At 43.5% G+C, this 13,139-nt stretch overlaps 1 protein-coding gene across 1 annotated transcript in view; it reads right to left on the bottom strand.

Moving 5' to 3' along the window:
- The window catches only part of FBXL7 (F-box and leucine rich repeat protein 7), a 376,485-nt gene extending 364,275 nt beyond the window's left edge, over positions 1-12,210 (bottom strand). Inside the window, exon 1 of the mRNA XM_045787161.2 lies at positions 11,657-12,210. Coding sequence (XP_045643117.1) covers positions 11,657-11,693 — 37 coding nt within the window. The 5' untranslated portion in view covers positions 11,694-12,210. The remainder of the gene's footprint in view (positions 1-11,656) is intronic.
- Between the last annotated feature and the right edge of the window lie 929 nt (positions 12,211-13,139).

Raw genomic sequence — 13,139 nt, forward strand, 5'->3', positions numbered from 1 at the left:
GACATTCACCTCCAGCTGTCTTGAAGTAAGAAGAAAAGGGCATGCAGCATGGTGAGGAAGAAAGAAATGGATTAAAAAGAAACAGCCGGACTAAGAAAATCAATGTGAGTGTCCTATCGCCTTGCTATCTGCATGACTTTGGCAAAGCCGGTTCATTTCTTTGTGCCTCTCTCTGTTTGTAAGGATCAGGACGGTCACTCCCACCATTACAGTATCCATGACTGTATTCCATACTTCATTCTTGGCCAACATCCAAAGCCCTTTTGTTAACTTACAAACATTACTAAGGAAAAAAGAACCCGCCCATATCAAAAATCTCCAGTAGCATCTGAAATTCATCTTCAGTAACTGCAAAGAGACATCAGTAGCAGCAGCAAACTCCAATCTACACACCACAGTGGACACACAGCAATCCCTAGATTAAATCAGATTTGCAGGCAGCAGCCTGGGGATTCTGACATTAGACTGAACACAATTACTCAGTTACTTGTGTCTTTATTACCCATGCTCCCCCTTGTGAGGCAATTTTCCTTATTGGAAGTAAAGCAACCCCAACCAAAGAATTTAAAAATGATCCTTTTCCTGTTTTTATTAGCCCGTATCAAAGAAATGACTATTTGAAGCACAACCAAGGGGAGGGAATTGGCTTTTTATTGTTTAGTTCATGTTGTTACGGCTTTAGGAGTGGAGAAAGACTCCCCAAGGAGACACTGTGTCTCAAAACAAACTCACAGGATAATCAACAGGAGAGGCCTTTCAAGAGAGATAGAAGATAGAGAAAATTATTAAAATATAATTAAATAAGCAGAGTGGATACAAAATAAAATGTGAAGAGTAAGAGTTCAGGACAGAAATGTCATGTCTTGAAATTCACTTTCATACCAGTCTACACAATATATATTGTCCAAACGGGGCTACACAAATCTTTCCAACCAATGGAGTAGCTATTGATCTTAAAAATTAAAAAAAAGAAAAAAAAACAAAAAATGAACACATGAATGTCGCCTATGATTCTGAATTTACACTCTGCCACTTCAAAACAAATGTCAGCCAGGCTCAGTGGCATGCCACGTAAAATTCCCACCAATGAGATATTATATCCACTCATCTGAGCCGAACACACATTCATTCAGGTAAACAAACTTAAACATACAGTTCCAAGTGGATATGATGTCACGGAACCATTTCTATATGGCCACCTTCATCCCAAGTTCCATCTCAAAAAGCTCATGTGTTGGACTATTTGCTTCTTCTTTAGCTTGATTCTTATGGTGACCTTTTGTTGGAAGCTGTTCCTCTAACATACCATAATATTAAAGAAACACATGACATTTTAATTTTAATTATGTTTCTTAAATTCCTTATAGGATATGTATTTCTCTCCACTTACAGAAAAAAAAAAGGTGTAAAGAAGAATAGATTTCGTTAAATTGATAGAAAAGAATTGTTTATAGTTTCAAGTACACATACATATCCATATACCACACACAGCTCAATAATGTTTTTTTTTTCTCAAACTGATTATTTCACTTCTGATTTAGTAATAGGGGAAGCCAGAGGCAGAGGATCTAGAAGTCATTCCAATCACATCAGACACACATAATGACTTTTCTATTTTGTATAATAAAAAGGAGAAAAAGAGACACAAAATAAAAACACATCTACTCAGCACGAAGTAGATCAATAAATGAATTTAAAAAGATTCATAACCCTAGGAAAGTTTAATCTAGAGAACACAGAGCCAAAGGGATGGTTTATTAATTTAAAGATCAAATTTTAGAAATGTTTTCTAGGTTAACGATTTGCTTAAACTGTCACATAAAATGAATTTCCAAGTCAGTTTAAGCAAATATTACCAAACAATATACTTTTCAATAAATACACCGTAGTGTTCCACTCGATACTAATCATTGAAAATGGTTAAGATGACAATACTACAGTGAAACTGAAAAGCCTTCAACAATTATCTTCAGCAATACTAAAAAATACACATTTCATCATTCCTTAAATACACAAGTTAAACTATTTTCACCCATAAGATGGAACTACATTGTTAAAAATAAAGGTCCAAGTTAGAATATCCTCAGAAGAAAGTGTATGTCCAGAAAAACTTTTTTTTTAGAGTCAGAATGTCCAAGTCTAAGAAATACTCACTGAAAATATGAGGTTTCATAAGCTTTTCTTAGATCCAACAAAGACCATGGCTACAGATTCATGTTCATTTAATTATGTAACAAATAATGTATCGTGAACCTCCTACATGAGCAGCTACGGTCCCATCAGGGTGGGCACGTGCAGGATGAACAATGAACACATACGAAGGAACAGGAACTAGAAAAAAATTGAGATTAAACTAGAAGACTGTGAACAGAAAGTAAAGCAATTAAAAACTAAATGAACGAGGTGACTTCCTATCACAATGACAGAACCTTGGTGACTTGATATCAACTCATCCTGAAAGACCTGCCCCAGGCCCTCCGCACGTCCAAAGGCCTCAGGGAAACGTGGTTCTTTGACAGCAAAGGACACAGAAGATGGAAGAGAATCAGGAATCCCGTGATTCCCAAGGTCCCCAGTTTCAGACGTGATTCTCTGATCTCCCAGGCAGTGACACAACTTTCTCTAAAGCATCCCCGGCAGACGTATTCAGAGGAGGCAAACGTCCCTCAAAGCCCTGGCTGAGTTTTATGAACTAGCAAGTCCTCTCTAACCAATAATGTCATCTCATTGTGAACATTTATCTCACAACTCCCTCTGCATTCTCTTTATGATCATCTTATCACCACGAGGCTGTTCCCATGGGTGCCACGGCCCCACGCCGTGGCCGGAGATGACCACTAGGAAGCCGGGCTTCCCTGCTGCAAAGGAGACTAAAAGATGGATGCTTACAGATCCCCATTTTCATCCTGGGGTGCAAGCAATTTAAAATAGTGTCAAGAATGCCTGGCGATAACTTTTCCTCCAGGATGATTATATTGTTTCCTGTAGCACTTAAGGGAAAGTGACGGTACTGCGGAAAGTGTACTAAATTTAGAATCAAAATGACCTCACCTAATCTTCAGTGTAAAATCGAGGCAAGTCACTTACTCTGCCAAGGCCTCGGTTTCCTCACCTATAAACTGGGGATAATGACGGACATCCCTCCCACAGTTCCTGTGATGATAAATAAGATTAATGTCTGAAACGCTTTATAGTTTCCAAAGCAATTGCATAGACATACTTATGGAGAAGTCTCCCAGGAGCTGGCAAAAGAGAAGGGCAAATTCTCAAGTACATATTGGAGTAATTCCCCATATTAACAGCTGTTTCAAATCCTTGGTTTTGAAACCAGAGGGAAATATAAGATATAACACATCAACTATTTAGGGAGGAAAGAAAATGTGTGTACCTTTCTTAGTCCTCCATCAGCCTTCGTTTGTGAGCAGGTGCCAAAACTATCCCAGGTAAGGGCTATGCCAGCACAAAGACCACTGAAACGTACATAGGGCTCTGGAGAATCAGGAGGACAGCCTTTCGGCTCTACTTTACACTCCACAGACTCTAAAGAATATGCTAATTAGTTCACGTGCTGACGTTATTATAGACCCTAGTTAGCCGGCCAGTTTGTCAGCAGATTGTTGCCTAATGAGCAGGGAATCGGGCCCTGGGGAGCCAGGTAAAATGAGTTGAGAGTTTCCTGCTAAAAACATCTTCTATTTTTGATCTCCTAATCCCTAAAACTGTCACCATTTGTCTTTAGGGGCTGCTTCTTGGCCGCTGCAATTCTTTGAGACACACAAACAAAACAAAGATTGGGAAAAATTTCGGCTGCACCTGCAAGGATCAGGAAAGAGGAGGTCATGGGCACAGTGGGAAGGGGCATGGACTCCAGTGCCACCAAGGGACTGCAGGCGTGCCCAGGCCACTCACCAGCTGTGTGCCCTGGGAACGGGCCAGCCTCTCAGCTTCCGTGTTCGCAGCTGTAAAATGGGGTCATCAGCACCCACGTGTCTGGCTGCCATGAACTACAAGAACGAGAGTGTGTAAAGTGCTCGGAGGGGGAAGTCGCACCTAGTGAGCGCTCAGTAATTAATTATTAAATGACCAAAAATATGATAAACTTAGTAATATTAATATCTATGAAAATCACTTTTGTTCCATGAGCCAAGACATTTTTAAGAAAACAGAGTTGAATGGACCACTGATCCTGTTCTTTACATTAAGAGGCTATCAGTGCCCTAAATCCCACTCTCTCTGAATTTGTTCCTTTCCCTCTCCTTGTACTTGGGTTCCTTCTTCTACTTTGCGCTCAGTCTCCTACCTGCTCCTCCTTCCTGGGCGCTTAGCTACCTCTGACAGTTGGAATATGTCAGACCTGGTCTTCCTCTCAGACTTAACCTAGATGCTAGCACGATTTGACTCAAATACTCAATTGGGCCAACAGGTTCCACGGCACACATAAGTAGCCTTTTCCTGACTTGTCCACCCTGCCAAGAAGTGGGTTACTTACAGCCAGAAGGTCAATCCACAAGGACAAGAAAAATTCCTGAAATTTTTCTCTAGAAATTTTGATTCACTTTCCACTGCTACATCTGCTTGAAAAATGCTGCAAAGGAATTTACCACAGAAAGGGTAGCAAACAAAAAATGTTTTAATAACATTTCTACACATTGCTCAAGGCTTCTAACGTTACAATTATGAGTTCATGCAGTGTTAACAACTGTTTTTCATTTTGTTACTGGTTTCAAATTTAAATAGGAATTGATAGAATGAGCACATCTAATGCATGGCCTAATAGAGATTTACGGCTCCAGAAACAGTCTACACTTCCTCAACCATGGAACGGGGAAAATGTTAGCCATGTGTTTATATTTCATTACCGAGGAAAATGCAGAGATGGTTAATGATTATTCATGTCAGAAGTTTACAGTTGCCTGTGTCTGGGCTATGAACTAGCACATTGTAGAAGCATCTCCCCAAGGGTTCCCTTTCTCCTCTGTGGCAGTGAGCACGCCGGGGAGGGACCCAGGCTGGTCAGACACTCCTGCCCTTTCTCTGAAACATTCCGAGGTCCTCACCGACAGAACCCACAGGAATCACCTCCCAGGAGATAAACCACATGGGAAACAGAACCTGAGGATTTTCGGGAACACCTAGGGAACGTCTCTTAACCAAACATTTAGTTTCTCCCAAGGGTCTAAGCTACTGCTCATTCACTTACCTGCTTGTTGCTCTTGCCTTAGAAACAACCTTTAGATTTTTCGGGAAGTGCAGAACCTGTCCAGAGTGGTCATTGTTTAGAGAGTAACTCCATTCTTATTCATATTTCCCCCTCACCACTTACATCCACACCTAGCACACTGGAGAAGTAGGGCCCTCCTGGAATCAGGACTTCTCTCCTGTTCTAAAATACACGTCTCCCTGCCTCACTGCTCAGATACTGAACTTCCTTAGGGCAAATCTATTCTATCTGGAGATGGAATGCAATGATTAGGTGGAAGAAGAGTTCTAAATTTCTGTACCTAGAACCAAACCAAACCAAACCCGAAAAGAGCTACATTCTAGAAAAGACCGGGACTCGGTCACTACATGGAAGACCTGCTGTTCTGTCTCACAGTAAATATGGCGCCGAACAAGAGTGTTACGAGAGCTTCTCAGGAAGATGCTGCCTTTGTGTGGTTCTAGTTCATTTGCAGCTTCTGATTAAGTATCACTAACCAATAATACTGATTAAAAGTCTTACACCCAAGTTAAAACATTTTTTCGAGGCATTCGACATCAGCATGACTAAGGGTCTTGCTTCAAGTTCAGCAGGTCTACATCGCTTAGGGCAATAATAAAAGTAACAGTAAACGCTATAGGTAGAGTCAGTGTCCTTCACTACACTGAAAATAGGCACAAGTCATTTATCAAACCCAATTTTTGGTGCTGGAGGTTATGTTCACAGAAGGCAGGAAAATAAAATCAGTAGATTTTTCTTTTCTTTTAAGATTTTTTATATGAGAGAGAGTAGGAGCAGGGGGAACAAGAGGGAAAGGCAGAGAGAGAGAATCTCAAGCAGAATCCCTGCTGAGCAAGGAGCCCAAGGCTGGGCTGGATCCCAGGACCCTGAGATCGTTACCTGAGCCGAAATCGAGAGTCAGACATGTAACTCACCGAGCCACCCAGGAGCCCCAGGTTTTTCTAATTAATACCTAAATATATCTAAATAGACATAAACACATGCATATAATAGATGCCAAGAGAGAGAAAGAGAATTAATTCCCCCAGGGAAAGTGGGGGAATATTTTTTAACACCTAAAGAGACACCAGTAGATAAAGACTAAGGGCTAAAGTTATTATTAATTACTCAAAATCAATCCAGAATTCATTTTAGTGTGAGTTGATTCCTAAGGGAAAAGAAAAGTTCCCTCTCTTTGCTTTCCCGTTTTAAATGTGCAAAAGATTCCCCAAATCCCTAAAAATACCTTCTGTCAGATCAAAGATGGTCTTATTAGGTGTGCTAATGCTTTGATTTGAACCAAATAGTGGAATCAGTATGGTTTATCTTCTGAAGACCTACTTCTATCTAAGAATTACGGAGATCTTTGGAGTTATCTCTACATAACCAGTGAGGCAATCAATACCCAGTTTTCACAGCATGAAGAGCAGGTCCTAGGCTTCCCCCCCCCCCAAAAGCGGTCACAAAATATCTGATATAATTAGATAAAAGATATTTGCAAAGACTCTAGGCAAAAAAGAAAGAAAGAAAAAAAATGCCCAGTGACCCAGACTGACTCTGTTCCACAGTAGCTGTGGATAGAAGACTAGTGATGTGACGCTTGCATCAAAGGAGGACTTCTGCTCCCCAGCGTAAAGAGTATTCCCCTTGGCATAACATGGTGGGTCCAAATAACTGACAATATGCCGCCTGGACCCTCAAGGATCAATCTTCCACTTTCTTTCAGTCCTGGTCTAAATGCCAACTTTTCAATAAGGTCAACAGTGACTATTCTAACTAAAATTGCAACACCCTCTTTCTCCCAATCCCCAATAATCTGATTATTTTTTTAATTCAGAGACATCAGTCCCTTAGAATGTATCACCTGGTTTACTGAACTGCTGTGTGTGTGTGTATGTACACTTGTTAATTGTTCCACTTCCTGCCCATCCCAACACACACACACACACACACACACACACACACACACACACACACACACACACGTAGATAAGAGTGACAAGTACAGGATCTTAATCTGTTCACTGATGCATCCCAACTGTCTCGAAGAGTTCCAGGCACAGAGTAAGAAATAAGAAGTCAACATACATTAGTTGAATGAAGGAACAACTGACTCTGAGCTTAGACAGACTTGGCCCTGAGTCCCAACTCCACTGTACTAGCTGTAGGACCTGGAGAAATGATCATCCTCTCTGCCCCTGTTTTTCCACTGGTAAAATGAGGACCTTAGGCGTGCTTGCCTTTAGAACTGTCATGAGGATTACATGAGTCCGTGTATGTCTATGGCTTAGAATAATGGGTGGACATAGTAAGCTTTCAATAAACATTAGCTGCCATTATTATTATTATTATTATTATTATTATTATTATTCCAAGATATGTTTCCCAAGGTAGTGATGGATTAGTGATGATTTAGTGTCCAGGTAACTGGCTCTCCTTGTCTGACAGCACGGGTCTGACATGGTGAAAGGGGCCAAGGGCACCAGTTGGAGCAGCAGAGCCACCACAGGTCAAACCCCATCACTACGGCCTCATCAGCTCCAATTCAACAACACCCAGGATTTTGCAAAGGAGTTGTTAACTGTGTGTACACTGCCCCTGACCTGCTGGAGTAGAATAAACATAACAATGAAACCACTAAATGAGGGTAAGCCCCCCCACACACCTTAAAAGGCAGGGAAAGCAGCCTGCCTCTTCCTACTTGAACATTTGTTTATTTGGCTTAACTGGAGTCAAAGCTAATGGTCATAATGGTTTTGCTTCACTCCAACTCATTCTCCAGATTTCTACACACAGGCTGAAAATTATACCTTATTGAAGAAAATAAAGAGAAAACAACAGACCTCCTCCATAAATGAATTTACCAGGACATACTAATCATTTAGATATTCGTTTATGTTTCTCGAAATCTAAAGATCAGGAATGGTATGGTAACTTCCTGGAGCAAACTCCAAGTTGGCAGTGGGGGGGGGGGCTACAAATTAAATCATTAACCTGAATAGGCACTAGGTATTTAGGAAAACAAAACACTTTGGTAACACCCATTATTTAGCCATACCTTGAATTTAGGGAGAAAAGCAGGATTTCAGGACTGGTTGAATTAGGAGAGGAGAAGGGAGTAAGTGAGGAAGACAGAGATGAGGGAAAAGGGGATGACAAAATGGGGGAGGGGCACTTACGGATTTCATGGCAATAACAGTCTTAACTTCCCTATTTATTATAACATACCTTCCAAGGCTAATCTCTGTTAAGTGGTCCATTAAGGCATTAAAAGAGCAAAATAAAATGAATGGCTGTGCGCTCAAGAATTAGATCTTGGTAGATAATATCAATAAGGAATTCTCCTCACTCTAGAGAAGAAAGACTTCAGGTCTTTTTTGATTTCAGGAGAACTGAGCAAGGTCACGGCAGCTAAATGGAAATCGGACTCAAATTTACAGACTCCCAAATTAATGTTCTCTGCTCAACACAAGAACTTCCCCAAATTTTAACACGTGCATGATAAATGATTCGGTTCCAAGAAGAACCCAAGATTCTGCATTTTTAACGAGCTCCAAGGTGGCGCGGCTGTCACTGGTCCTTGGAGTACGCAGAATAGGAAATCTCTGCTCTTGCTGCACCTGCTAAGGAAAGCCTCAGGAAGAATTTTTGTTGTTTTAAGGAAAAAGGTGTTTTCCAGGAGCAAGAGAATGTAAGATTATATATGAAATACTGAAGTTTTAAACATTCCAATAGTTCAACACTATTTGCAAAATTAAGGCAGTTTGCATTTACATCATGGCGTCAACTCTAAAATATACTTAAAGAGCAGATTGTTAAAGTCTGCAAAAACCCCTATGTTTTAGAGTGGAGCGGTCTCTCACTGCATTCAATGGATATGCATCCACTAATAATTTCCCCCCTTGAGTACAATTTAGGTATGGTTTGAAATAAATCTTAATTTCAAACCATACCTATACTGTACCAAATCTACTAAGACTGTCTTAATTCTCAGTCTTCTTAATAGTAATACTATGTTGAAGGGTCGATTTCACGTTCTTTGAAATTTGACATTTTTGATAAGAAAGACAGCACTGACACATTGAATTCCAAAGCGCTTATTTGCGTATATTTGGCCATCTAGTAACACACTGTAACAAAGTTGACCATTGCCAGTTACAGTTGACCCTTGAGCAACCCAGGTTTGAACTGTGTAGGTTCACTTACATGTAAATTTCTTTAAAAAGACAGTACAGGATTGCAAATCTTTTTTCTCTTCCTTATGATTTTCTTAATAACATTTTCTTTTCTCTAGCTTACTTTATTGTAAGTGCAGCATATAATACATATAACATGCAAAATATGTGTTAATCAACTGTCTATGCTATCAGTAAGGCTTCTGGCCAACAGTAAGATATTAGGTGCTAAGTTTTGGGGGCATCAAAAGTTATACTGAGAGTTTCAACTGCACAGGAGCTGGTCCCCTAAACCCCACACTGTTCAAGGGTCAACTGTACATGTTATAACCCTATTTAGGAGAAGTCCAATGTAACTGGGGGGGATGGAGAAGGTCACGATCCTTCTACTTCTCTATTTTTTCCTTGCTGATCACAGAGGAATCTCCCAGCATTTGAAGAGAGTTGAACACGAAACACAATGTATCCCTCCAGCCAAAACTCAGTTACCACCCAAAGCTTCCTATTGGTTCCCTTGAATCAGCTGAGCCCAAGAGGTTTTCCCTATAAAAAGTTCCACAGTGTATCTAAATCTGATCCCAGTAAAATTTCACTTCAGCTGAAGTGAAAATGCAGAGGTAGCATTTACGGATAACAGCTGGAGATCATTAGTTCTCTGTCTCTCCTTTTCTCTCCCAAGGGTTGAAAACTCTGCTGTTCAGACAGGAAGTCGTCATACACCACACACGGTACTATACCAGAACAGTGGGATATAAGAACAAGTTGCAGAGGATTAAGAGGAGTGTTGGAGGGGTTTCATTCAAGAACACAGGGCCCTGACTCCATTTACTTCTTGGGGTGTCCCTTCCCCCCCCACCATCTTCAAGTATCAAAATGTATACACACCCACAATTGACAAGCACACACTTTACTCCCTGCTAGCTTTTTAATATTCAGAGTAAGAAGCCTTAATCTTTCAGTTTTCCACAAGTTTTAAAACACTGAGAAGTTCTGGGGAGTGTCCAAGATTCTCCAATAATCTTTGTTGGCATATTTTCACATGTGTTATCTAAAAAGACAACCGTTTAACTTTTTTTTTTTAATGAAATCACAAAAAAAAAAAAAAATCTCTCTCACGAAACTGCCCAGAATAAGGAGATTATATGTATATGGAATTCAAAACATAGTGATCTGGAAAAGAATGATTTAAACAAAAGGTTCTTATGGAAACGGTTTTTTAAGGTCGATTCCTGCTGTAATTTCACCAAGGTGCTGAGAACGAACACAGACACAAACACGGGGAGAGACATCCACGTTCTGTGGCCACACCTCAAAGTTCTGAACAGGAGGATAGGAGTTTCCCTAACACCACATGCTGAATAGCCATTCTGCATTCCTACCAGTCTGCAGGCGCTGGACCCCGTTTGTAACCGCCTGTCCTCTGGGGGCGGGCTATAAAAGCAACCCCGTCTCTTCCACTCTCCTCCAGCCAAGTTCAAGAAAGACAAACCTTCCTAACTTTTGAACCCCGGAAAAAGACAATGCAGGATGCCTATCGGGGGCAAGCTGCTTATCAGCTAGGTTACAATACCACGGTTTTATGCAAAGAGGAGGAGGGGCGAGGGAGAAGCCAACCCACACATCCATCATCCTTTTAGGAGTAGGTGGAGTTTAAAGTTTCTCCAACTTCCAAGTTCCCACTTGACAGGCAATATTTCTGTGCAATTTCCAGCCCCACGTAACAGATGGTCCTTTGCCCGTCTTGAGCCCCTAGAGAGCCCAGACAAAGCCCCCGGCCACTCCTCGCCTCCCGAGGCCCATAGGTGGTGTTTCACGAAGCTGTCAGCTCAGGGGCGCTGAGCAGAGAATGGAAACTTAACTTCTTCTTCCAGAAGTTGTTCCTGCTACAGGAGAGTCCAGGGGACTGGAGCACAAAGGCCTGGGAAAGTTTTCACGGCATTATTTTTCAAAAACGTCTTCCGCCATCTGCCAAACCATCATCATAAACCCCAGATGCTTAGGGAAGGAAAGTTGAGGCACATGTGCTCAAAATACGGCAGAAAGGCAACTTGAGCCGTTTCAAAGACAACCTGGGAAGTTGCTTAATGAAACCCTCACGGTGGGAAAGCATCCTCGGGGCACTTCAGCACTCAGTGCCACAGGGGAAGGTGACGGCCCCGACACGGTGCCAAATGGGGGGTGCGCCACGGTAGCGTGCGAGAACCTTCCTTCCCAGACGGGAGGGCGAGGGGGAGGGGAGGGGGGCGCGATCCGGGAGTCTGAGGACGGGCGGCCCACTCACCCTCACTGCCGTACTGTTTGCCATTGTTCGCGCCCATCCTGCCGCCGTCATGCCCGCCGTCTCCCCGGACACTCCATAGCTGGGGCGCACCGCCTGCGCGCTCCACCAGAGGAAAGCCCGCCCGACGGGACCGTTAGCTGCGCATACCCCACGCTCCGGGGCCGGGCTCCGACCGGGGGCGGCCCCTGCACTCCAGTGGGAGGGGGCGCTCTGTCCCCGCCGGGCACCCCCGATGGCTCCGGGTGGGGCCGGGGGCAGCCGCCGCTCTTAGAATCCGCGTTCCGGGCCAGCGGGCGCAGCGCGGCGGAGAGCCCGCGCCCCGGGGCCGCCCAGAGGCTCGCCGCGCCGCCGCCGCCGGGTCCCCATCCGCCCTCCCCGATCCCTCTGCGGTGGGGCTGAACCGCGCGGGCGGCCGGGGCTCCCCGGCTCGGCAGCCTCCTCCCGGCGCCCCTGCGCGCCCGCGGCTTCCCCGGGGAGGGCGCGGCGGCCACTTGTTGCGGGTGCCCCGAGCGAGCAGTGACTCGCGGCCCGGCGCTGCTCGCCCGCGGGCCGGACTTTTGTTAGCGCCAGGCGCCTCCTCTCGCCGCCCAGCGTCAATCACAGCTGGAGCCCCGGGGAGGAAGGCCGGCCCGGAGATGCGCGGCCTTTTAAAGGGGCAGCGCGCCTTTTCGGGACCGGCTCCCGGTCCCGGCCGAGGCGCAGGCCCTTGCGCCCCCGGGAGAACCGCTTTGAGCGAAGGAACGTGCTCCTGGCTCTATTTTACTATTGTTCTTTTGCAGGCTTGGCCCGAACTTGTAAGATGAGCTTCCAGGCGTCGTTTGAAATCCCTTGGGTTTGCCTGCAAATACGGCCTCTTTTGGGTGTGGGGGCCTTTAAAATAAACAGGCATCAGAGTCTGATTCTGTCTGATAAAGTCAGGTATATATGTTGGCATTCTCCTATGGCTTCCACTTTTGGGGACTGAGGCGGGGAATGGAGGAGAGAGGGAGGGAAAACTTAAGGGGAATTTAACAGGGAGTCACTGGAGAGCCAAAGACATTCCCCGCCCCGGTGCGGAAGGTTTCCTGGCTCAGAACTTTTAAGACCTTTAGAGCCAGGAAGTGTATTTTCTCCCCGTTTCTATGATTTTTTTTTCTTTTTTCTTTTTCTTTCTTTCTTTCTTTCTTTCTTTCTTTCTTTCTTTCTTTCTTTCTTTCTTTTTCTTTTTTTTTTTTTCTTTGCTCGTGGTTGGTGTTATCCTTTAATACATCACAACCTCTTTTGGAGATTTATATGGCACTTATAGAGCCTTAAAATGGCCCTTTCGTGTTCCCTCCTGTAAATAGAAAAAGGAAATCTTCTTAATGTTTTATTCCCTTTCCATGTAAATACCTAGAATTTAATAACATTGCATTTTTGTGAAGACCCGGACCTTCACGGCGCAAATATTTTGTAGCGAGGCAAACACACAGCCCAGTTTCTCTTTATAGGTAGTAGATGTTTT

This window comes from Ursus americanus, chromosome 15 (genome assembly GCF_024610735.1).
Source record: "Ursus americanus isolate L20-20 chromosome 15, mUrsAme1.1.p, whole genome shotgun sequence".
Taxonomy (NCBI): domain Eukaryota; kingdom Metazoa; phylum Chordata; class Mammalia; order Carnivora; family Ursidae; genus Ursus; species Ursus americanus.